At 33.9% G+C, this 27,340-nt stretch overlaps 1 protein-coding gene across 11 annotated transcripts; it reads left to right on the top strand.

Moving 5' to 3' along the window:
* Positions 1–326: 326 nt before the first annotated feature.
* Positions 327–20,968, top strand: LOC140801387 (polyadenylate-binding protein-interacting protein 12-like). 11 transcript variants are annotated; one of them, XR_012111424.1, is made up of 12 exons: positions 331–532; positions 594–1,106; positions 1,227–1,337; positions 7,481–7,525; positions 7,603–7,675; positions 7,772–7,884; positions 7,967–8,026; positions 8,114–8,161; positions 8,327–8,395; positions 19,879–19,940; positions 20,055–20,182; positions 20,754–20,968. XR_012111424.1 is itself a non-coding variant. In XM_073156481.1 (11 exons), exons 2-11 carry the CDS (start codon positions 639–641, stop codon positions 20,110–20,112), a joined length of 1,107 nt encoding a protein of 368 aa, XP_073012582.1. In that variant the 5' UTR covers positions 333–532; positions 594–638; the 3' UTR covers positions 20,113–20,434. The 11 variants fall into 11 exon arrangements, 5 of the variants coding, with proteins under 5 accessions (XP_073012582.1, XP_073012584.1, XP_073012580.1 ...); XR_012111425.1 differs by lacking the exon at positions 20,754–20,968 and adding an exon at positions 20,258–20,434 and having other exon boundaries at positions 384–532; XR_012111423.1 differs by having other exon boundaries at positions 327–1,106.
* The last annotated feature ends 6,372 nt before the right edge of the window (positions 20,969–27,340 follow it).

The following is a 27,340-nucleotide window of genomic DNA, read 5'->3' as shown; positions in this document are numbered from 1 at the left end:
CTCTCTCTCCCTCGCCGCCTGCGGTTTCTGGCACGGAAAGCGACCCCTTCCATTTTGACTTATCCACTCTCTCCCATTTCAAAATGATACGCACGCCGCACACGTGGCAGATCCTCGACATACCCTCCTCCCCCATGCTACATGATGCCCCATACCCAACCACCCCCCCCCCCCATACGCTCGCATACATGATGTGACTCGTCAACATACGGCTACGTGATGGATGATGCATCCTCCATCCATCCTCCATACCCATCCCATGGGCCTCGAATGACATTTGGGCCTTAACTATTAAGATATATTTTCAATTTATTTTCTTTTTCTGAGAAAATGGAATAAGGGAAAAAAGGGGTAAAAAAGGGAAAAGGTTTAGGACTGGAAGAGAAAGGGGAAGGTCCAAAAAGGGCAGGAGAGAGAGGCAACGGACGATCCGATGACCTCCTCCTCTCTGCTCCACCAACCACGACCCTACTCCCTCTGATCTCTTTAGTCCGATTGGTTGCTCTCCACGGCGGTGCCCCGATCCAACCCGGTGATCTTAATCACTCTTATTCCTCTCCTCCCTTAATATATACTCTTACATATATATACAGGCGAACAGAATAAGCGAGACGAGAGCGCGAGAGGAAGAACGCATCATGGTCGTCGTTGAGAGCACCAACGGCATCGATCTTGTCGCGAACGGGGGCACCGGCGGAGGGCAAGACTCGATCGCCTCCGGCGATCTCGACGGCCGACACTCGTCGCCGGCGGTGCGGATGGTGGATCCGGCCGCCGGATACGGCGTCCTTTGGCAGCGGAATGACGCAGCCGCCGCCGCCGCCGCCTTGCAGATGAAGGGCCAGAAGTTTCCCCACCGCGCCGGCGCCGGCGCCGGCGATGAGGTGGCGAGGAACGGGGAGGAGGCGGCGGCGGGGGAGGGGTTTAAGAGGGAGATGAGGGATCTGGAGGAGCTACTCTCGAAGCTGAACCCGATGGCGGAGGAGTTCGTGCCGCCGTCGCTCGCCGCAGCCGGGAACAGATACGCCGGTTTTGGGTTCTTTGATGGGTCTGGGGGTAATAGTGGAGTGGGAATTGTGAGTGCTAATGGCGGTGGTGGAAGACGGGTGAGGGTTTTGACGTCGATTAATGTGATCTTCTGTTTTCTATTTCTTCCGTTCGTCATTTTCGTTTAATCATGCTTTAATTGTGTTAAAATTTGTTTTGGTTGATGATGATTGGGTTAGAAGAAGAATGGTTTTGGTCAAGGGAAGCGTCGGATGAACAGCAGGACGAGTCAGGCACAGCGAGAGGAGGTGATTAGGAGGACTGTCTACGTGTCTGACATAGATCATCAGGTGATAACTCTCTTCTTTTTATTGATATCTTGGTCCTTGGATGATGAGACATACCATAAGGTTCAACTCTACTGGTAGTTTATTTCCATCTGGATTTCCCTTGTTTGATTCAATTATTGCGCTATCCGGACTATATTCTGATACGTCAGACTAGCAGTTGTTTGCTGAGATTTTGTCCTTAGTCACTTACTATAGAACATGCTATAGACGGAGAAATGCATCATGTTCTGCTTCATCTTGTCTTTTCTCTTACTCCTGGCTAGTATGACACAGATTTCTTGAAATTATGTCTAAGCTTGCTGAAATGGCTACAAGGGAATTTATTAACATTTGCTTTGTTGTCGTGCTTTGAAGATAAACTTGAGTTTTTGTGGTGATCAGTGGTTTTGTAGATTTGAGACAATAAGACTTCCTAGGTTCAAGACAGTTTCTCATTAAAGTTGCTAGCTTGGAATTTATGTTTCCAGAAGGCCATTCTGTGAAAATATCTTAAGTAAGCTTCTGTCTTAATTCTATAAGAGTTTAGGAGAATTTGATTCTCTTCTAAGACCAATAATCATTGTTTGTTTTCCTGTATTACACACTATGAAGGGGTTTGTGATAATTTACTTATTGTGCTAACATGGGGATTTTCTGGTTCTTTCATTGGCACCCAGACGAGCAAAGTACACTTTCACACATTGTGCTATTATTTAATAGTTAAATAATTTTCTAATTCTTTTGCTCTAACTCCAGTTGTCTTATCTCTTAAGACTCCGCTTACTTACCTAGACTTTGGGTGGTCCTTCCTGCTAAAAATCTTGCTCTTTTCTTTTTATAACTAGATTCAAAATACTTGGAAGCAGAATGGCAGTATAATTTTGGAAAAAGTTGATGGAATTAACCAGAACTATTTCTTGCTTACTATTTCATTGTTTTGAAATCAAAATAAAGAAAAAGAGGTGAGACATGCCCTTAATTTCATGTTTTCTTATTGGATAGCTACATATTTAGCTGCAATTGTGTAAGGTCTAATGAGAAGTAGTAATTGTTATTGATGTTATATTGAATAACTGTTACATTGAGGTTTAAGAATTTCATGTGAAAAAGGCTATTTGTATGCAGTTAAAGTTTCTTTATAGGGTTAAGCTTGACATTAGATAATCTGTGCTTGAGTAACCCATCTGTCCCACTGATTTTCTATTTGAATAATTAGAATTTAGAGCAACAAATTATATTAGATATCAGTTTCATTATCTGACTCAAACCCTAGTTCATCGACAACAAATGGAACTCTTCATGCTATCCATGCTAAACTTGCTTACCTGGATATGATGTGATTTCGGTTCCTTCTTGAAAGCTCTTGATTTTCAACGGAATTTGTCATCTGGGATAATTTACCTTGTAATCCATTATAGAGTAGAAGTGTTTTGGGAGTCAATTTAGTTTTTCCCCCTTTTTATCTTTCAAGATGCCAAGTACCTCTGTACTATATCCTAAGTAGGATTATCTTTCTCCATTTATCCATGGATCTAGGTTTTGGCTGATCTCGATCTAGGTATTGGTCAGATTAGTCAATCCTGTCCAATACAGATATTTTTCTATTGATACAAGTTGAATCCAAGAAGGATCCAAATCCATATCAATTATAAATTGGTACGAGTTCTCTCTTTCTCTCTCTCATTCTCCACTTTTCTCCCTCCTAACCGACGGCAGCTGACGTAGATCCGGGCAACCACGACGTTCGGTGACATACTTTGATTGAGATCCAATGAGCTCGACCTTTGGCGACCTCAGTTTAGTATTTGATTTTGAATTTTTTTTTGTTTTTCTTTCTTCCTTCTCTCCGACCAAGATCTACTGCAGTAGCAGAGAGTAAGATAGAGTGACAAGAGAGAGACAGAGAGGGAAAGAGAAAAGAGAGAGAGAGGTGAAAAAATCGGAAAAAAAAGTTACCTTGTGGCAGTAAAAGTGAGAGAAAGAGAAGGGAGGGAGACATGAAATAAAAAAACTAAGGAAAAAAAGATTTGCCTCGACAATAAGAGAGGGAAGAGAGAGAGAAAGAGAAAGAGAGGAGAAAAGAAAAGGGGGAGAGAGAAGAAAAAAAAATGCTAATTATTGGTAAGTTATTACATTTTGAGTAAGTTAATAGATTTTGTTAGTTTTTAGGCTTCATAGCAAATATTTATTATTTTCTTACCTTGTTATTTTCTGTATTTTTAAATGATTAGAATTTTACGTAATTAAAAATTAGTCCGATTCAATGCGGGTCGCCGACACGACCAATGCAGTCGATACGTATTATTTTTTTGGACGCTCAATCCTGATCTCAATATCATTTTTGGAGCCTTGCATTTATCCAACCAACCCTCTAATTATCTATCTGAAAGTTCTAATTTACTACTTTTTCATTTAGTTTAATTTTTTTCCAGCCTCCTTGATACCCATAGAATAGTTGTTTGATAAACGATATATGCATGAGACAAACAGTTATGTGTTAGTGTGGTTATATTTTCTGCATAATGGGCAATTATAGATGCATTTTGGGTGATTCTAAAGCTTACAAATTCTTTTGCATAATGGTTTCATGACATACTTGTCAGAAATAGAGAATCAATTTGGTGAATTGATTCTAAATCTGTCATTTCTATCTAATTCTGGATAGTAGAGAATCTAGAGACCCTTAATCCAAAAAAAATAGGTCTAGTCCTTGTATCACTCTAACAAGAAAGAGGCTATGTCTTATTGCTATAAGTTTTGAAACGTTCTTTTGGTCTTCCTCTCCTTTTCATTGCATCATCTGCCTGAAATAAATTACATCCTTAAGGGTCTCGGAGGTATCTATTTAACATGCCCAAACTATTGAAGTGTTTCTTTTTTCCACATTCATGAGTTTGGATAAAAGTACCTTTTCAAGAAACTAGAGCATTTGCCGTTTCTTTTTAATTTCAAGAAACTATAATAGTAAGCAAAGTTCAAAAAATTAGGATCGGCCTTTCAAAAAACGATACATATCAGCCGCTCAGATTGGATCAGACTATTTGTAATTATATAAAATTCTAAATATTATTTAAAAATATAGAAAAATTCTAAATTATTTTTTTAAAAATAATAAAATAAGAAAATAATAATTACTCATATATGAAGCCTGAAAACCAAAAAAAGTACTAACTTAAAACTGTTGCAATGAAGGAGAAAGAGTAGAGAAACAAAAAGAATAAAATTTTGCCACAATGAAGGAGAGAGAATAAAAAAAACTATAGTGAAGAAATAAGAGAAGAGTGAGAAAGAAATAAAAAAAAATCACATAGTGAAAGTTTGCTAGAGTTAGATTTCTACATCGGAGAAGTAATAGCTATGGTAGAGAGAAAGAGAGAGAAGTAGTGAAAGAGAGAAGAAAATTTGAATCGGGATTAGCTCAGATCGGATGATCCCACCTGATCCTAGTCAATTGATTGGGATCGAGATCGACCAATCCTTCAAATCATGGCAAGGATGGCCGTGCCGGCGGCGTACCGGCACGTGGCACGATGGTGCCGCACGACACCCCTTCTAATGCATCGCCGCCTGTCGATTGCCGATCGCCGATCGCCGCTCGCTTCGTGCCCTAGCCTCCGAGAGAGAAGAGAGATCGAGACAAAGGTGATCGGGGAGTGACGGCGACGGCGACGATGACTACAATGGCAAAGGTGAGTATCCCTTACCTCTTTCTCTCATTCTCTTACGGCACGGTCGGCAAGTGCCGTGGCATGAGCCGTGCCGTGCCGGCACGGCCATCGTTGAATCATGGTAATAAGGTGATCACTACCACATCTCTTTGCTTCTTTTGTTTACCTTGATTTCAACTTCAGAGTATCTTAATGGAAATGCGCCAAAACATCTAAGAAGCTACATTCTGAGATGAAAGAATAACAAGCCAAGTGCTTTATTTTATTGCATTGAAATTCTGATGCAAGAAGTAATTAGTATCTAGGAATAAAAGGAATGGCAAGATGTTGGAGGGTTAAGTAGGTATAGTTATATCAAAATCGTCTTGTAATTCCAACCTTGGAAGATGTCCTAACTGAAGAGCAATCATATAAGGATTTACTAATTGGTATAGTTCACATCATGAAAATTTATGATCATTAGTTGATGGATTTAGGAATCAAATGTGGAAGATAATCTTTTAAAGGGCTGTAGTTATAGTTTGTCTGCGAGAAAAAAGGATGTTTCGTGAATTAAAAGATATGAACTTTTCTGGTGTATCATACATATTCCCTCTTAGATTTGGGATTTGGATTTTCTTTTTATTTGGTATAAGAATCTTTTAGTAAAATTATTACAAATAACACAAATTGGCACCCCCCCACCCTTAATTTTTTTTTAATTACATCATTTTAAAAGATAATATTTTTACAAGTATTTCTAGGTGAATATCCTCTAAAATTGAAATTCCTGCATGGCTGTGCCCCTGTTTGCAACGATTGGGCATTTAAAGGAATGTTCATGTGGGACTTGTTCATCATTAGCTCATGTCATTAGCTTTAGGAGAATTAGTGATGCACCTGAAGGAGATTTGTGCAACTGAAAAAGAATTGATGCTTCGATGGGTCACGGCCTTTAGACACCACTAATGTAACAGACATTCTTCTGATACTTAACAATCACAATAAGTTGCAATTGGTGGTGGAATTTATCTTTATCATATTCAGTCTTTACAATATCCCCTCTTAGAATATCATCTCCCTGTGCCAATTGATATGTACTTGTTGGAGAGCAAAAGTAGGAACAGTAAGTTTTTGATCCTATTTTATTGTTACTTCATGTTTGACTCTTTCTTTATTGGGCTTCTTACGTTTTTCAAATATCATGAAGTTGCCACTAAATTCTTCAAAATTTCATTATAGCCTTTGAAATTATCGGGCTCTTTAAAAATTGCCATTACAGTTTAAAGGATGTTCACAGAATATTCCTAATAGGTAGATGTTAAAGTTAATGGATATATCTAAATGACAAAAATACTGTTATTTCTCAAAGTGTTGAATGTTAAAATATGTCAATGGTTTAATTGGAACAAAATCAAGATAATTGGATCGTGATTTAGATCCACTTTTACTATAATATTAAGTACCATTTCAAATGATTTATACAACAGTAAATGATCATTTCACTATCTTGGTTAGGTTTTAACTTTTAATTGTGATTAGTTATATTTAATTGATAGCATGACAATTTTGGAAGAGTCCAATGATTTCAATGATCATAATATTTGGAAGAATGTAGTGGCAATTGTGATATACGAAAAGTGTTTGGTGGTAATTATGTGAAAGAACTCTTAATTTCTGCACTTCTTACATAATCAGATGCTCCTCTTTTAAAGTTTTCCCCACATTTCACATATAGGTTTCTATCATGGATTTTGCTCCTGATCCATTTCACCAAAACAGATTGGCCGATGTGGCCAATTTAGTTAATCTCCGCCCCAAATTGTCCGAAACAAAGGCTGATACAGCAGATACGACTGATATATGTCATTTTTTTAAGCACCCAATCCCGATTTCGAAACCGACACTTAGAACCTTGATTTCTATCTCGCAAAAAGTGTTTTAGCTTCCTTTGCACCTTTGTCACAACTGTTTGCACTGAGAACTCTTATCTTTCTCAATACCTACATTTCTACCTGTACCTTTTAAAATTATTATGTAAGCTCCTCAGGCCATTCAGGCTGTGGGCTAGTGTCCTTTTACAATATCCACTAGAGCGTGACTCTTGAAGATCCTAAGTATTCAAAAGGCGTGCTTTCTTTTTTCTTTTTATTTTCTTGTTGAATCAAAATTTGCTCACTTTAGAACTTTACTGGTCCCTACCGACAGGGAGTGATACATTTTGTCTTTATTTTTCTTTGGTCAGATGTGGTCTTCTGCTAGGATAATTGGTGAATGTTGTGATCAAGTGTATACATTTAAGATAAATTCAGCAGAGTGGATTCTGAAGTTTTTTAAACATTTAAATATTATTTGTTTTTTCATGGTATTCTAAGTTTTAAACATTGGTTATGGTTTTCTGTTGACTATCTTGTATGTATGATCTGCCCAAAACTGAATCTTATACCTTTGTGTATTTCATTGTTCTCTATACATTCCTATGTTGGAGAATTATATATTTACTTCTTTGTTTTTTAGGTTACTGAAGAACAGCTTGCGGCACTCTTTATTAACTGTGGGCAGGTAAGTTCCCTTTATTTCTTTTGTGCTATTCATGGTGCTTGTTGCATTAGAACTTATTTTTTGCATTAATTTTGAAGGTTGTTGACTGCCGTGTGTGTGGGGATCCAAATTCTGTTCTCCGTTTTGCTTTTATAGAGTTCACTGATGAGGGTGAGTTTTGGTGGAAGATAGTCAAATATGCTTACCAGCATCAAAAAAATAATTAAGAAATGATTTGACTGTTGTCATGCTCTCATGCATCTTCAGAGGGTGCTAGAGCTGCTTTGAATTTGTCAGGAACAGTGCTGGGATATTATCCTGTGAGAGTCCTTCCTTCAAAAACTGCTATTGCACCTGTAAATCCATCCTTCTTGCCAAGGGTAAGTTAAATAATCTCACAACAATTTACACATTCACTAAATTTTTAAGTGCCTAACTAGTTATTCTAATTGTGGCCTTCAGTCTGATGATGAACGTGAGATGTGTGCAAGGACTGTGTATTGTACAAATATTGACAAAAAGGTTGGCTGCAAATCAATTATATGCCGTGCTCCCTCATGTGCGAGCTTTGTAGCACAACTTTTCTATTAATGAAATTATCTGCTGTAGATTACTCAAGCTGATGTCAAGCTCTTCTTTGAGTCGATATGTGGAGAGGTTCTCTCTCTCTCTCTCTCTCTCTCTCTCTCTCTATATATATATATATAAATTGACATGCATATATAGTCAATTTTTTTAGTAAATGCTTATTAGGGTGAATAACTCAAAATTGTTTACTTTATAAAAAGAGCAAATATATGACACAATTCTTACTTGATATAGGTCTATCGCTTGAGGTTGCTTGGGGACTATCATCATTCCACTCGCATTGCTTTTGTTGAGTTTGTAATGGTCAGTAGCCTTTGTTTTATGAACTTATGCTGGAATTTTGTTAAATATATTAAATTCTTTAGCTTCATAGTTTGCAACTCAAGGAATTTCTAGATTTGGTTGGAAACCAAGGTTTCAAAACTCGGTATCGAGATTGGGAATCGACCATTCGGAAAAACAATATGTATCGGTCAGATTGGCTATACCGGCTACCTATATCGGATCAAACTATTTTTTAATTATATAAATTCTAAATATTATTTAAAAATACGGGATTGTTTCTAAAAATTTAGAAAAGTGATAAGAAAATAATAATTTTTTATATATGAAGTCTAAAAATTAAAATCATATTAACTTATTCAAAACTTTAATTAATACTGAGTTGGTTCTTCTTTCTCTTTTCCTTCTCTTTTTCTCCCTTGCTCTATTATTGTCAAGCAAATTTTTTTCTTCTAATTTTCTTTCCTTTCGCTCTACCTTTTCTCTCTTATTGCCACAAGGCAAAATTTGTTTATTTTTATTTCTTCTCTCCTTCCTCTCTCTCTCGCTTTTTCCCTCAATCTCTTTGTTCCTCCCTCTCTTTTAATGTCACAAGATAAATTTCTTCATTAATTTTTTTTATTTCTTCTCTTTCCCTTCTCTTTTCCTCTCAATCTCTTCCTCTCTTTCTCTCTCTCCACTCTCTCTTGTCTCTCTTGTCTCTCTATCTCACTCTCTGTTACTGCAACAAATTTTCTCCTGCAGCAATAAAGATTGAAGGAGAGAGTAAGATAGACAGAGAAAGAGATTGGAGAAAAGAAGAGATGGAGACACTAGAGGCAGAGAGAAGAGAGAAATGAGAGATGGGGCACTGATGAGAGAAGAAACGAAAAAAAATTAGTGAGAGAAGAGAAGGGAGACCTTGTGTCGGGCGGGATCGGTTGGAACTTGGAACCATGTTGAAAACATATTTTTAAGAGAACTTAGCGTCCTAAATAGCTACGCTGAATATATGGGATAAAGAGAATTTCATCAAGCAATTCTAATTATGAAGCACGAATACGAATATAGGATATAGATACGATGCGAATACGGGGATACGACAAATTCTCAAAAAATAGGATACGATACATTTAGGATATGACAACAAAAGATTTATATAGAAAAAATATATTCTAATAATCTATACATGTGTATGTGCAAAAAGGAATTTATATTCTAATAACAACCTACATGTAACGTTGCATTCAAATTTTTATATATCTATTATATACATAAGGATTTAATAGCAAATATGAGAGTAGTAAATATCAAAGACAATTAGACAAATAATACATCAACATTCAACGAATAATGCACCAAAGTGAGAATAGTAGATATCATTATATTTAATATGATCAACTCATAGGCTTATAGGTCATAGCACCGAAGTTTATAAAGTACATTCACCAACATTTCACAATTTGCATAACACCAAAATGAGAGTAGTCATAAGTCAGTAGTGTAATTAGCAATGACATTAATTATTCATCTCCATCTAAGTCATTCTCCTCATTGCCTTCATCAATGAATACAATGAACTCTAAATCAGGTTCATCAAGTAAGAAGTTAGCAATTTATAGAATATTCGCTCCATTGAATGTGTCGAATGAATCTCCTCCAACATCCCACATTTTGGTCTCCCCTTCCATACGCTTGGTTGATCTTTTCAGAGGGGAGACAAAAATTACTATGGACAAAATTAGATCTTCTGCTCGTTGTGGAGTGATCTTGTTTCTCTTCATTGAGTGAATAAATGAACATGTGCTCCAATTCTTCTCACAATATGATGATGAACATGGTTGCCCGAGTAATTTAAGGCACTCAATTCTTAAGGTTAGCTACGAAAGCACCATGAATGATCCACCACTTTTTTGGATCAAGAATATCTCTATCTTTAATAGAGTTATAGTTACCGAAATCTTCTATAGTAGTTGAGAAATTGGCATACTTATTATTTATAATTCTCATCTTCCTTATTTGGAAAGAATCTTTTCAAACACTTGTTTTTAATACGAGAAATTTCTATATCCTTGTGTGGAGTGTGGTTTGAATTCTCACTGATCGAGGTTGTGGTATAATACCTAGTAAGAAGAGCATAAAAATTATTAACAAAACTATAAACCAAAAAGAACCAATAACTATTTAATAAATTTTTAAGCATTGAATTTACCTTGGATTCAATGAGTGTACTAAACAATAAAGATGAATATCGCTTCTATCTTACCTATCACAAAAATTTTATGCATAACTGAGTAGAAAAAGGACTCTTCATCTTCTTTTTTTGCCTTATGTTTGTATATAGTTGTTTTCACTCTTTTAGTCATATTATCCCACATTTCAATATAATGGAGGCAAGATTTGTTTTATGTTAGCAAATCACAACATTGAATAAATAGGCTCATTAAAAGATAATACATATTCAATTTTGTCCCACCATATATTGTCAAGGACCTTCTCTTTCACAAATTATGTCTTTCCTATATCGTCTTCTTTATAAGAATTTTATTTATCACTAACAACTATTGTTTGTAGCCCACGTTTGATAGTTTTGATTCTTAGCATCACAAAAATTGAGGAAAAACGTGTATCTGAAGCAACTTTAAATTTACAAATTCATTAAAAATGACTAGTTGCATATATTGTTGTATGATGAAGTTTTTGATGCACGTTTCATCCGTTTGCCACAATGGATATTTAGTTGCACTCATAAAAAATAAGCTCATTCTTCTCAGTGTTTTTTGAGGTACATATATTCTTTAATATAAGGTTGAGGGTACGGAGAACACATGAAGTCCAAAAAATATTTGAATACTAAGCCTTCCCATCCCAACTAACTTACAAATAGGGGCATTATTAGTAATGATCTATGAAGCACAGATACTTCGTTTGCCCCTCTGTATCGGTATTCGATATGTATTAGTAATGACCTATGAAGCACAGATACTTCGTTTGCCCCTCTGTATCGGTATTCGATATGTATCGGATATCGATACGGCCCGATATGTATCAGATACGGTCGGAGGAGTATCCGAATTAAAAAAATTAATTTTAATTTTTGATACATCTTCGATACAACAAGATATGGCTCCGATATGACTCTGATACATTTCTTGATCATCAAATCCTTTTTCTTTTTTCTTTTTGTGCTAAAAGTGATATAAAACATATACTTTATATGTATATATGATTGTCTAATCCTTCGGGATACTTTAAGACTTTGTTTATTTGATAATAAATTAAACACATAACTTGAAACCTATTTAAAGATATAAAATAGTTGTAGACTAATAGTTGAATTAGGTTTTAATGTTTCACCAACATTTTAAGTTTCATATTAGTTTCTATTACAATATTATTCTTTAAGTTTTAGGCATGTAGATATTAAATATGTAGTTGTCTTTCCTTTTATCTTATCATTTATAGGATAATCATTTTTTACGGTATGTTATATTGGTTGACAACAAATCAAAAATATTTTATTTTATTTATTGGCGTATCCATGCCGTATCCGTATCCTATTTTAAAAAATTTATCTTATCCCCGTATCTGTATCTACGTATCCCCCTATCCCGTATCTGTATCCATGCTTCACAGGTAATGACTTGTACCACAGTTTATGTCCTCACATCTTCAATTACTTTGTTGATCAAGCTAGATATAAAAAACTTATCTTTGTACTCCTCACAATTTATAGCTCTAAAAAATATGAGACCACTCTCAGTCACTGTCAAAAAATTGATAAGAGGTCTTCTTTGTTCATCTGTCCGGACATTACGCACAATACTAACTCCTTTTTCCCTTTATGTGCCTTTAATTAAGTTCTAATAACCTTTCATGTTTGCCCTTTGTTGTTGGAGAAGCATGGTTCTTAATATATTATATCTAGGAGGTAAGTAACCTACTATTTGATAGTTAGTTGTAAAAGTACAAGACATAACATAATATGGGTTTTTAGCAAGATGAAAAGGTAACCCATCAGAGTAGAACATTCTAACAATTTTGTTGTGTAATTGATTATGAGAAGCTATATTAATTGACTTCTCAAAAACTGTTGCAAAGGGCATATTAGAAGTTCCATGTTGAGCGGATATTGGCAATGAAATTGGCTTCAGCATAGAGTTTTTTTATTTTTTACTCAGCCTCCTCTATAATCCTTTTCTCGTATTCCCTCCTCCCATCTTTTCCAATTTGGTTACATATTTCCAAAGTGGGGCACACTCATGTGCCGCCACACTACTAGTACTAGACTCATACTTGCAATAGTCATTTTTCTATGGTTAAAGTAAAATAGAGAAATTCTAAGTTCGAACACTATACTAATCTAATTGTAGTATTAATATAAGCATTCTAACATTCTAAGTTAACATATAATTGGTTTTTCCACAATAATTTATCATTTAAGAAGATGGAATTGCATCATTCAAATTAAATATAAGTAGTTGAGCTAGGAACCTAAAGCAATAAATTTGTAAACAAATTTCTATAAAATGAGTCTATCTGAAAAAACTATGAGAGAGGATTAACTAAATTGTAATAGTTAAGTAATCATATCAGAATTAAGTAACTATATTTAATCATGTAATACTTAAGTAACCATATCAAAATTAATTAAATTGTAAATAAAACAGAGAAGACAAATTTAGAGAAGAAAATTTGCAAATTTCAAAGAAAAAAGTTTCAAAGAACAAGGGAGAAAAAACTAAGAAAAGAAAAGAAACAAAGAAGAAAAAAAATTGAGAAACAAAATTGAAAACCGAATTGAGAAGGGGAAAGTGGAAGAAATCAAATGAAGAAAATTTAGAGAAAAAAATAAGAAGAAATTGAGGGAAAAAAAGAGAGACAACTAGAGGGCGGAGAAAATACTGGCGTGAGAGAGTGAGAGAGGAAGATTGCCGCTGTCGAGTGCCGAGAGAATGGTGTTGTTGAGAGGGGGAGAACAGAGAACGACATTGTCGTTGTGGTCGAGAGAGAAGGGGAGAGCTAGGGCATGAAATGTTTGAAAGAGGGGGAGAACGAATACGGGAGGGTGAGCAAGTTAAGCTTTAGGAGTTTATAAATTTAAACCTGCTCGATTATCCTAATAAATCCAAATGTATTCGGAACAAATCCCCAACGTATCCAATCGTATCCAAAAATAAAAATTAATTATTTTAATTCATGATTCTCTGAAAATGTATGAGATACAAATACTTACCCCATTTTGGGGTATGCGTGTTTCCTAGAATTCCAAGCACTTAACTTCTATAAGGATGTGAAGCATGAATATTTGGATGTATATTAATTCTCGTGATATCTTTTGTGACTTATGTGGACCCGTTAGATACTAGGTGGTTCATGATACATAAATAAAATGACAATCACACTAATGGACAAACCTATGATATGAGAATTGGTGCCTTTACATCTTGTTTTCTCTGTGTTGTTATCTAGGGAAACTTACATTTCACATCCTGAATTTTTATTTATGGTTCGCACCCTATTATTAGGGCCTGTTCAGATAGCCTAAATTCCTATAGAAATTTGTAGGAATTTAACTTCCTTTAGAACATTCTAGAAGGATAGGAAATTTTTCCTAAATTGGTGTTTGGATGAAAATTTTGAAGGATGTGCATCCTCTCCCTCATTCTCTTCTCTCACATTCTCTCTTCCCTATCCCTCCCTCTCCCTTTCCTATCACTACTCTTCTCCTCCACCCGCCACCACCACCTAGTCATCCACCTCACCACCACCATCTAGTCATCCACCTCACCACCACCACCACCACCACCACCTTCTCCACCTCCTCCTCCTCCACCACATCCTCCTCTTCCTCCCATATCTCTCTTTCTTTCTTTTTTCCTCCAAAATTTCCTAAAATCCAAACTATATAATTAAATCAATCCAATGGAAATTTCCCAGAGGATCCTCTAATTTCAATTTTCAATTCCTACATTTGGAATACAGGAATATTCCTTACCCAGATAAGCCCTTGGACTTTATATTTCATGCCACATGTTTTGGCCTTTATTCTTAGAAAACACCCCAAATTTTTTATTATTTTACATTTCACACCCTAATTTGTTAGATTTGAGCCCCTACTGTACGTTTAACTTAAAGAAGGCTAATTAAAAGGCGGGCATCAGCGGAACAATATTTTGTTAGATTCAATTCTGGTCACTAAATTTTCTGCAAATATCCTCTCCTATATGTTTAAGAGGGATACATAAGTATAGATGTAGAAAAAAAAATCAAATGATTAAATTAGGAACTAACGGGAATGCTCTTTGTTGCTTTACATCACCTTTGGTTGGGTTACATCTAACTTGGGGTGGTTTTTCAGAATAAAGAAAACAAGGAACTCAAAATGAAAATCTTTCAATGTTAGGTTTTAAACCCTAAATTTGTCAATGTAAAGGGTGTGAAATATAAGTTTCCCTTGTCATTTAATGGTGCATTTGGAAGACTTTCACCTATATGGATATTATTTTAAATGAGAGGGTCACATGTGAAAGACAACTGTTGCCATTTAGAAAAGAAGAAAGTTGAGTAGCCATCTTTTTTTTTTCTTTCCAATTTTGATGGTGATATAGCTATCTCTGGTGATGAGTTCCTAGAGACCAGGTCAATAATCTAGTTAGTATAATTTGGATTTTCAAGAGAATGGTCATCTGATCATCTCACTGGGTGGTCTCTAAAATTGATACATCACCTCTATTGGAGAGTGCTCTTGCCTTCATGTAGTGTGTGCCACATAATTCAAAGATGTCAGAGTATTATGACAGTTTAAATGGACTTCTTGGGTCTGCTTGTTGTATTAACTCATGCTTTGCATTTGATTGCACTAGTTGGAATTAGATATCATTTTGGAAGCTTGAGATGATGAACCCTTTATTGTAGGTCTATGATACATGAAGTCCAATAGATGATATATGCTAGGCACAAGATTCATGACTGGCACTTGAATATCCAAACTCTAAAAATCTCTCTTCATCTCTTTACTGGCTGTGCATATCCAAACTCTGATCCAGTTAATCGGACGATCAAACCGTTGCCAGAGAATCCACCCTTTATCCTATTACTACTGAAAGAAGCACCTCTGCTTGAATTTCTGTATTGAAGTAAATCTACAATGTATAAGCTCTTTGGGAAATCCCTTTGCTTAAGTCAAGCTTTGAGCATCCTGCAGAAGTTATCGTGGTAACTGCTAGAGAGGTTGTTTCGATGACTTGAATGATGTTCAGGGGGTGCATGGTGGCAAACCTTTTATGTTTGACTTATACTGGACATTGGACATATGAAGTTTTGATAATTTAATAGACAAAAAGTTCACAAAAATGGAGATCTACATATCATAGTAATTATGCTCTTGCGTGAATTTCAAGTCATTATCCACCTACAGTTTCATGGGTAGTATCTATATGAAATCTTTATTAAACAAATCCTTCATTGTAGTATCAACATGAATAGTTGGAATCCTCATTTTCTTGACCAAGGGTTCATTGGTTACCATTTAGCAAACACTAGAAGTCTAGAATTACATTGAAGTACCGAAGTAGTACCTTGATTTATTCATACATTATTTCTCTTTCTAGATAGATGAATGAATGCTTTAAAGCAAGGATGGTCATGCCGACCACTGGCCGACACGGCAAGGATGTGTCGTAAGAGAGGGAGAGAAAAAGAGGAGGGAGACTATTTGCCTTTGCCTTTGCCTTTGCCTTTTGTTGCTCGCCATCGAGCTTGTCGAGCGACACCTTTTCATTGAGTTGGGGTGAGCGATAGGCAACAATGAGGTCGATGACGAGTGGCAAAGAGCAAAGACGAGCAACAACGGTGAGCGGATCGCTGCTAGGAGCAGTGTTGTGTGGCAGTGAGGGCCATGCCAATGGCACATGGCACTATGAGCACAACATATGCCAATCGACATGCCTTTGCGTGCCATTGGCATATATTTATAATATGTTTAATAAAAATTTTAGAATATTTAGAAATAATTGAGTTTTTGGCATGTCAATATTTGGTTTTTGCTTTAAATATATGTATTAAAATCTGCATCATAGTGGTTTATCTTTATTAAAGATAAAACAACAGTAATACATAAATATTATTTAAAATATAAATGATTGAATATATTCATTATAACTAATATTAATGATTAAACGCTTCATAATATGATTGAATACTCTATAATAAAATTGAACACATAATAACTTTCAATATATAATATTAATTGATAATAGTTTGATATCTAAAATTAATATTTAGTTGAACGTAGCGTGACAAGAATGATCAAAGACTTCATTTACTGGCACAAGAATAATACAAGAATGTTGCATTGAATATTGTCGATAATTTTTAAAACTCATTTGTTGATAATAATGCTTGTTATAATGTCTCATAGTCTTCATACAGATAAACATTTTGCAATTTTCCTATGATATGATATAAATATTGAACATGCACGAAAACTAAGATTGATTTGATGATGATTGATGAAAATAAGAAAACTTTTAAAAATAGAGCTTTGCATGCCGTACCGAACCGGCATGGCTAGGCATGCGGCTGTGCTAGTTAGTGTGGCTATCTTTGTCATGCTGCATCCCTCGTGTCATGTGTCGATATGCTGTCAATACACCTCTTGCCGATTGGTATGACTATCGTTGATTTAATGAAGTCTCCAACTTGCCATATCCAACAAATGTCAGATGTGTCTGCATTTCTTAGTTGATGGAAGACAATTCAAAGTTGAAAGATGACAGAAGATTCCTGTAGGTCGCCCCATTTATTTGGAGTATCATGTTCTAGTTAATCATTTGATCGTGCCCATTTGAAACTCGCAATACATATGGGTAAACAAGTATTGTGACAATTGATAATGCCTCTTGTGTAACATTTCAAGTGTTTATTTCATTGTATGGCAATATATTTAACTACTCATCTTGATTTTCTTCCTCTGTTGTGGTGTGAAGTCCTTTGTATTGAGGATTTTTTAGATTTTTTCTTTCATAATATTACCTTTATCTAATAAAATAGCAAAAGTGAGTATTATAATTAACCTATTATAATATAGGTATGCTAGGCATAATGAGCCAAGGATAGATGAATGATAGTTCCAAAGACCTGCCACTTTTAGTAGAAGCTTATTGTAGTTCAAGCCTGGAATGATGAAAGTTTGAAACATTATGTCTTTTTCAGAAACCTGAAACTCTTGGAAAAAATCTTTCTACAGTTTGAGCCTGGACTATATGGGACTTAATTTGTCTTCAGATAGTGCTCTTTATTTGGCTATGTTCATACTTCATGCCATACTGGTGGAACTTGACTATCTTGTTACTTCTGTGTGCAAGAATTGTTTTGCCTATACTGCATAAGGTCTTGTTTAGTTTGTGATTGTTCATGTAGCATAATGGTGGAGAATCGTGAGTGTAAAGCTGTTATACATTGCCAGGCCTGGACGAGTGATAAGCTGTCTAAAATTGCATTAAACCTAGCTAAAAGATTTGTAGGAACATATTACATCCTAAACATGAAGAAGCTTTGTTCGGTCAGAGGCTTGCTTGTCGTACCACTCTAATGGTTTGGAATTTGGAGGGATTCATGCCATGCAATTTGTAGTGCATTTCTAAATTGTGCTACACTAGCTGCGGATATATTTACATGGATTATGGGAATTTTCTACGAGAGATTGTATATTAGGAACTGCCTTCTTCCTGCCATCTTCCTGCCATCTATATTTATATTCTTGTTTAATCATATTACATTTGTAGAGACCTTCTTGTTGTTTCTTCCTCTGTGATCAATTCAAAAGTTATCTTGTATGGATGAACTACTTGTTATTTTTTCTCTCTGGTTAATTCAAATCTTATGCTATATGCTTAATAGTTGCACTGCTCCTTACCAAAATATTCAACCTTCTAATGCTATTGAAGTCCTATTCAATATATGAGTTTGTAAAAAGGTTTTTTCTGCCATTGTTAAAATAGATTCTTATTGCAAACAACAACATTGATATTAAGAAAATGGCTGATAATAACCTTAATACTTTCTGTTGTTTATGCCTATTTATATTGTTTCTTATTTAGATGTTGGAGCTGTCCTATTGGATCACATCTCCTGGTATCTGTCATACAATAAAGTTATTCCTAAAGCAGCTTCATAGGCCACCTATGTAGTTGCATAGGTGGTGTTGGTGCATAAACCACCAACATACACATTATACATTCCTAATTTGCAGTTGGGCCTTATCCATATATATTTTACTGCATATGCATGCCCTTGCATATGGACCACCTATCTGCTATTTATGTACGTGTTTGCATTTCATATAATAAATATAGGTTGTATTATTGATAAAGATATCTATCTTTATTAAGTTTGTTGATTAGTATCCTAGTTTGTATTTTCTTCGGCTAATCTTTCTGGGAATATTTACTTGTTGGTTTAGTTGAGTAATAATACGAGCATAATATAATCATGTTTGTGAATTGATTTGATGATAATTCTCAATATATCCATGTACTTGTTTTACCTGTTTATATGTTTATTAGATACAATTTTAGTATGCCATGTACATTATTGGTATAAATAATAGTTGAATGTTTTATTGCTAGACTGCATAAGAGCTCGCCTATGTACGTGCATAAACACATGTGCTGTGCAGTAGCTTGACCACCTTTGTTAGGTGGATGTTTTACACAACTTCAATTATGAAGATAAAGTTGTTATAATTTAAGTTAAATTAGATAAGTGCGATGTTGTGAAAATTTTTCTATTAGAATTGTGCATCAGTAATTGCATTATTGCAGGATATCTAAGGTAATAATTTGTGTTCCAAGTTCCAGGAGAGGATGTTGAATTGGACTAGTCCATTTGTTATCTACAAGGGGACCTTATATGCTTATAATTTTCATATGCTATTTTGCCTATGCTTATCATCTGACATTCTGGCCTGTTTGATACATTGACTTAATTTGAGACCATGTTTGATGCTTCAACTCTATTTTTGATTTTTGACTTCTTATTGGAGGAAAATTTGTTCTAAATGTGCTTTATCCAAAATGTAACAATCTGCAGATATCATATTCTTCAGTTTAGAGCCGATACGGTGGCAGATTGGGCCGTTGATAAACTAGATATCTGGAGAATGTTACCTTTTGGATAACGCAATATCCCCCTTATCTGTCATGTAACATTTGGTATGACAATGGGAAAGTCTCATAAAGACAATTTCGTGATGCATCATTTTTGCAATCATTTTGATAAAAAAAAAATGGAAAAAGAAATCCTATTCCTTGGTTTTCACACTTAATCATCGAAGGAAGTTAGGATTTGTACAAACTAGATTTTCAGTCTGTACTGTGCGGTGTGCTTCTTTATTATTTTTTATGCCCTCGTCGGTATTTTGTCATTTTTCCTTTACTCCAGCTTACTTTGTACTTGGCCTACAACATTGATGTTAGTGTTCATTGGAGCTTTTCTTACTAGTTGGAATATCCTTCTTACAGGCTGAGAGTGCCACCGCTGCACTCAATTGCAGTGGTGTTGTACTGGGGTCTTTGCCAATAAGGTATGCTCTTTCTAGTCGTTCTTTTTCCCTTTTCAATTTTATTTTATTATACATCTAATTTTGTGTCTTTTGTATTTGCTGTCCATATTTATTCTCTCTTTTGCTACATTCCAGGGTCAGCCCGTCAAAGACTCCTGTGCGACCGCGTGCACCTCGCCCTCCCATGAATTGAATGTTTGTAGGTACATGGTGTGCTGATAGCACTACTATATATATATCCGAAACATATAGAAATTACTAAGGTACATGTCTTTTGGTTTAAGTTATCTCGCTGTACCATTTCCTTTCTGCCTTTTATCAAATCTTCATACTTCTAGGGAAGAACGGGCTGTTCTTTGTTTTGCACATAGAGTTGGTTAGAACATTTGAGGCATCATTATGCAACAAGACAAACTCCTGATCTATGGAATGTTGTTCAGTTGTTTGCTCCCTTGTTCGCAACTAAGTTTACACTGATCAGATCTAAATGGAATCGTATTTTTCTGTTCGCACTAGTTTGTGTCTGTGTGTGCCCGCCCCACCCTAAAATGAATTCAGCGTTACTCTTTGTATGATGATTTTTTTTTGTTACTCAGTATATATGTATTCCAATTCCAAGTCTTAACGCATGAAGTCATATTAAGATGAGAATTCTTTGTATATCAAGACACCTACACTTTGTATATCAAGACACCTACAGTATATATGTCAAGAGCTCAGTGCTCTACGACTACATTGTTTAGTGGTTGCTTCGTCATCATAATTGCAAATGAGATGATCTAATAATTGTTGGATTGTTTAAACCACTGACTAACTGGTCCATTTATGAACCAGATCACCCAGCCGTGAACCAAATAATTCCTGCACTTTGAAGGAAAGTTAAGAGTGGTGAAGTAAACACAAAGTACCTCGATTCAAAACGTTGGATAAAAAGTGAGTAGTTTTTTTTGGTTTTCTTTTGTTGTTGAGAAAAGGGTAGAAAGTGAGAACAAACATGACAGCAGTTAAATTTGGAAAGCCTTTAAATAAAAATAATTGAATTAAGGGAAGGGCTTTTTATTTGTGTGTATGCTTTTTAAAAATCCGTCTATCCCTCAAAACTTGTATATTTTTTCACGTATGTCGTCCCAATTACTTTTCAATAAATATAAAATAAAGTCTCAATAATTTAGTAGGAAAAAGGTAATATATACCCTTAAAAGAGATAAGTACGAAAATTATGGCAAGGATAATTTTTTTGGTTTCTACTAACTTGTTCAAAATTTAATGGTTAGGGATACTCATTCCGAAATTATGGGCTTTAAAAGTTATATCAAACGAAAGCTGTGTTTTGACTTTTGAGTAATACAGGTGTAAGTATCATCAACATTAGAAGGTATACATATAAATAAAAAGAATTTTTAAGGGTATACATGAGAAAAAAAAAACCCTTTTAAAGCAAAGTTTTCATTAGTTTTTGACCGAACTAGCCCTTTTTTTTCTATCTAAATAGATCACCTCAAACTTAATACCAAAAATAGTATGTTTCATACCAAAAATAATAGTATGTTTCACTAGTAAAATGCTGAATTTATCACTATTTATCTAAGAAGAAAAAATGCTTACAAGTTTAGCATTATATAAGACATTGATTGGATTAGTGTTTTATATATAGTAACAGAAAAAATGTAGATTTACATGAATTTAAAAAGAGAACATGTTGCGAAGAAAATGTTTTCACTTCAATTTCACTATAACACGGTACAACTTATATGCATTCAATTATAAACCAGATCCACTATAGCACTAAGTATGGTACAAGCACCTCATACAACCAACTAAAAGATATTATAGTCATGCTAGCCAAACTCTAAATTATATGAGATCTTTTCCTTCAATAAAATTTATTATCGTCTTATTTGAAAATTTCTAAATAAATTACTAATAATTTTAATATTATATATATAAACATATATCGCTCGTAAGATGTATTTTATTTCGTTAGCTTATAGATATAAACATTAAACTTGTCGACATTTATATCTAAAAATAAGTTTTCTTTAACAACTATAGTAAAATAAACACTCTTTTGGTATTAAATTTAGCAGTGGGTAAAAGAAGTTTGGTCAAAAACTCAGTCTCCACATAACAAACTAAGGTCTTGGCTCTACGATTGATTGTTTCAAAGAATGCACGTATGCTGGACGCAGGTGATGCAGTTTACAAGAAGATTAAGAGCGATTCACGGGTCTACGTGGGACATTCACATGGAGGCGAGAATATCTTTCCTCTCTAGTTGGTTCACTTTAGCACGTAAATCACATACCTTAAGAAATAATTCACAATTTAGTATTTAATCTCCAAGCTCAATGGATGTACAGAGAAAGAGTAAGAAGGGTATCAAGGCCTTTCTTGGAGTTAAGTAAACATATGTAGATCGCTAAATTTAATCAGATAAAAAATTCTTTGATTTGAATTGTGCTGATGAATGGATTTAGATAGAAGCAAAGGGATGATCTTATATATTGATCCATGTGAGAGGTATCTAATGATAATGATAACAGCAGTTCGACGAAATTAATACAACAACCATAACCTTTTCAACAAAAAAAGAAGGAATTTTTTATATAATTGTTACTGAAAACTTTTAAAAAATTATAATTGTCATTAAATTTTTTATTTTTTTGAAAAATAGTCATAAGACTGAAGTGTCGTTAATATCATCAACCAATTACAAACTTGATACATAAAAGGAGAGAGGAAATAGGGTAAGAACCTTAATAACAAGCTCTATACTTGACTGAATTACAGACCGAACAACAATTAAAACAACGTATCAAGAACAAGCTATTTTTGTTAGGGTTTCATAGTCCCCGTTTACTTTATGAATAACTTTTTTCTTTTTTTTAGAATACAAATTCTTATTTCAAAATAACAGATAAATATCATAATAATTTTATTCACAAAAATTACATCTTATACCACACATTAGCCCAATTACTGACATATATATATATATCATCAACCTAAATTATTTCAAATCAAAGGGTGTTTAAGGTAATTTTATAAAAAATAAAATATTTTTTTTATCTTTTCTTTCACTTTATATCACATCAAAAATAATTATTACACCCTTATTCTAGAATACAAGTGAATATAAGAATATTATTAAATTAAAAATCTAAAATTGATGTTTTTCCTAACTATTCACTGTCGGAAAATAATTATTTTCCTTATTTTGAAATACAACTCTTAATTTCAGAATAACACCTAAACATCATAATAATTCTATTATAGAATATAAACACTATTAATTAAAATTACATCTTATACTACACACTAACTCAATTACTAATTACCCTTGATATCTATCTCATCAACCTACTTTATATCAAATCAAAGGATATTTATGATAATTTCATAAAAAATAAAATACTTTTTTCCCATCTTTTCTTTCATTTTATATCACATTAAAATAATTATTACACCCTTATTTTATAATATAAATAAATATAAGAATAATTATTCTTAGAATAAATATCTCATTTTGAGAATAACAAAAAAAAAAAAACTATTCTATAATTAACTTTATTTCTAAAATAAACAAGTCCAAGAATTTCCTAATCTAATACTATTTTCCAGCCACACCAAAATATACAGTGGGGTGCAGTGGTCGCCAAACGTTTTATTCATGACCCAGTGTCAAAAAGGTTTTGCAACAAGAGGGAGAGTTCTTGAAGAAAAGTTCAATGCATAAATATATCTTCTAGAAGTTCCATCTTGGTATAACACGTAGAAATTTGAGTCAAATTAATATCGTCAGCCTCGATGAAATAAAGGAGTTTCCTTTGTTTGTGCATGCATACCAGGGATTTTATAATTTAATTATATTTTAACTCAGTATTATTTTGTCCCCTGCATTATAAAAATGTATAAATACCTTTTGACTTAAAAGCTACAAACTACTACACGTTCTTCTTCTTCTTCTTCCCTTCTTCTTATTTTCTTTCTCTTTAATATGCTACTCTCATCCCAGAATTTTCATCTGAACTCATTTTACTCAACTTTGAAGGATGCTAATGTAGAGTGGTAGAAGAAACATATAGAGTGGTAGAAGAAACATGTAGAGAGATATGATAAAAAAATTTAGAGCTTAGGGAAGGAGATAGGTCGGAAAAAAAGACGGGAAGACTTTTTGTAGAATTAAATTACTAAAACTCTCATGTGAACCCTATAATGCTTCGTATTGAAGTTAACACCAATAGTTTAAACCCCTATTTATTTGTGTAGAATAAAAATAAATTTAAGCCCCTATTTTGCTTATCCCACATATATTTGAGCCTTTTTTTTAGTGAAAACAGTATAGCGTGAACATTATACATTCATAAGGTATTCACGATACTGATTCTTCACTGAGGTGTTAAATATATACAATTTTTCCGTGTCTCTACTCTTAAAAGATTAAAAAATAATAAAGAGAAAAAAGAGTTGGAAAAGTAGACCATATATTCAAAGTACATCAAACGAATACTTAATACAAAGAAAATAATTGAAGAAGAGAAGAATTTCTTGACAACAGAGAATATTTCTTCTAAATATCCAATATACATAACTAATTAACAATAAACATCACCATCTTATCTCCTCTCATCAATAGTCTCCAAGCTCCTCCCCACCTCAACCTTCCTCTCCCCCTCCCTCTCCCTCTCCCTCTCCCTCTCCCTCTCCTCACCATGTCCACAAACACTCCTCATCTCCCACCTCCCTCTCCTGCATCCTTCCACGATGAGCCGCCCGATCTCGCCGTCGTCTCTCGTCCGGCCCGCCAGCTCCCTGAACTCTCTCACACTCATCATAACCCTAATCCGGCCAGTCTCGCCGGCCGGCGCCAGAGGATAAATTGAACTGCTCTTACCAACACAACTACCCATTCTATATCACACTTGCACTACTCTTTGGTTCTAAACTATATATATATAGAGAGAGAGAGAGAGAGAGAGAGAGAGAGAGTGAACGAGGTAATGTGACAACTTGGATAATGTTGTTAGACAAACGTCAAGATTGAATTCATGGAGACGGCAAGGAAAGGGAGTAGAAGGAAAAGTATTGTATAATTTATGATGCATTTGTGTCTCAATATTGAGCACACTGGAAGTATGGAATGGAGCTTTCCTTTGCCGTCCGGGAACCGTTTGTATTCAAGCACACGCCAAACTTCTCAGAAGACTATGTTTACATATTTTTATTTCTTATTGGAAATTTGAAAAAAAAAAAACCTACCTTGTGGATTTTTTTTAATATTTTAGTTCAAACCCTAAATTATCGTTTTTTTTTATAAAAGGTCCCATGTATATAATAAAATTTATTCATATAACATAACATAAGAATCTAGACAAAAATATTCAATCTTATTTAAGGTGTTGGCATGATTAAATTTCTAATGAGCTGATATTTAATGGTTTTACCGTCACGTTAATATACGTTTTATTTTGATTCTTCACTTCTAATTTCTATATTTCTAATTTTAAATTATTTCTATGTTTTCTCTCGGCAAAGTTATTCTGATAACTTTAGTTTCTTTAAATTCCGTGCTTTGGTGATAACACTAAAGTGACGATTGGAATTTTTACAAAAGATAGGGACTTTCTTGAAAAAAAAATTTAATAAGGTAGAGATTAAAACAATGAAAAATCCATAATGTAGATTTTTTTTTGGATTTTTTTTTCCCAAGTGGATGTTATTAAACTAAGTGGATGGGTCATTGTGAAAGGAATTCAAGGTTAGGAACTTGAAAATTTTAAATTTACACTTTTAATTTACTTGAAAATCTAAATACAAAAGCAGGAGTTTAAAATTACTGTCCCATTCAATAATTTTCAAATATAATTAAACTTATACGAAAATTTTAAAAGTACTCAGAAAATTTTGAAATCTAGGAAATTTTTTTTTCATATAAAATTATTATTTTTATTTAGGGATTTTCATATAAATTACTGATTGGGAAAACTATTTACACTTAGCAATTTTTTAAGCAATTTTAAGAGTTTCATATAACGTCAACATATATTTAAAAATCATTGCTAAAAAGATTTATAATTTTGTATATAAGTTTTACAATTTCGTAATAATTTTTTTTGGAGGGGTAGTTTTGTCAAAAACTCGTGTTTAGTTTACAATTATGTTACATCACTCAAGAGTCAAGATCTTATCAAAACGGGATCCTCTGCAGCCCAGGCGTATAAAAATATGTAGTTTGGACACTTGGCAGCCTAATAATTGGCTATAACTGTGGAGTTTCAGTTTGCCATAATAGGACGAAATCAAATTGGGGGTTAATAATTGACTACAGCTCACGGGATGAAGAGAGGGAGAATTATTGAAGCATATTAGAACATGGAAACACGCTAAACCCTAACTCTAAACTTAGGTTCAATTTTTTTTTTCTTAAAGAATAATTATACTTAAGCTCCTAAATTATTGTCTATTTTGATATAGGTCTTCTCGTTAAACCACTTCAAACCTGATATTTATATGTATACCGTTAATAAAAAACCTTAATTTTTATATAGATACCTTTGAAAATTCTTATCTTTGCATGGATACCAATAAAGGTGAAGTAACACTATATTTTTGATCTCCTTAATAGTAACAGACATAAAAAAAAGAAGAAATATGTCACTCCTCAGAGTAAACCATAAAATAAGTGCATTGGATATAAATAGAAAAAAATAGGATTTTTACAAATCACATCCTATATTTTATTTATTTTATAAATTTACATCTCATTTTTAATGATTTTGTAATATGATCCTTTTTTTCTATTTTTTATTTAATACTATAATATTATTTTAACTAATTAACGTCGATCAAGTTACTAAAATATTCCTACCATTCCCTCTCATTTTTTATATCTCTCAATCATCTTCCCCACATACCTCCTTCACCGTCGCCGTAGTCATCGCCGCCGTCGCCACCACTTTTCTTCGTCTAGACCCGTCCCCTTTCCGCTCATCTTCTTCTTCTTTTTCTTCTTTCGGAAAAAGAAAAAAATAAGACAAGATAATTTATATATTTATAAATTATTTTATATATTATAATAAAATATTTCTTTTCTAGTACCGTCTAAGTTAACCTAGAGTTTTAAATATGAATTATAAAAAAAAAAGGAGAGAAGTTAGATTATAAAACCTTCAAAGATGAGATGTGAATCACAAAAATAAATAAAATATATAGTGTGATTTATAATAATCATTAGAAAAAAAAAGAGAGAAAAAAAAGAAAGTAGACTGTATATATATATATGTTGTTGGAGTGCAACACAAATGAGAGAAATTAAATCTAGCTAATTCCTATTCAGTGGAAGATTAGTTCATTATATATTTTGGGAAGGGGTGGTGGCAGTGTGAATAGACGCTACCTTACACACGCCATGGAAGCTGCTC

Source organism: Typha latifolia, chromosome 14 (assembly GCF_019914945.1).
Source record: "Typha latifolia isolate L0001 chromosome 14, TyphaL0001v2, whole genome shotgun sequence".
NCBI lineage: Eukaryota > Viridiplantae > Streptophyta > Magnoliopsida > Poales > Typhaceae > Typha > Typha latifolia.
The sequence above is the reverse complement of the archived record's forward strand: the minus strand, read 5'-3'. Positions and strand labels throughout refer to the sequence as shown.

Bases quoted from the DNA above. Each gene is read 5' to 3' on its own strand.
- LOC140801387 (XM_073156479.1), top strand. From the start codon at position 639: ATGGTCGTCGTTGAGAGCACCAACGGCATCGATCTTGTCGCGAACGGG. The intron at 1,131-1,226 runs GTGATCTTCTGT...TGATTGGGTTAG, and splicing joins GGGTTTTGACGTCGATTAAT to AAGAAGAATGGTTTTGGTCA. The intron at 7,526-7,602 runs GTAAGTTCCCTT...TTAATTTTGAAG, and splicing joins TCTTTATTAACTGTGGGCAG to GTTGTTGACTGCCGTGTGTG.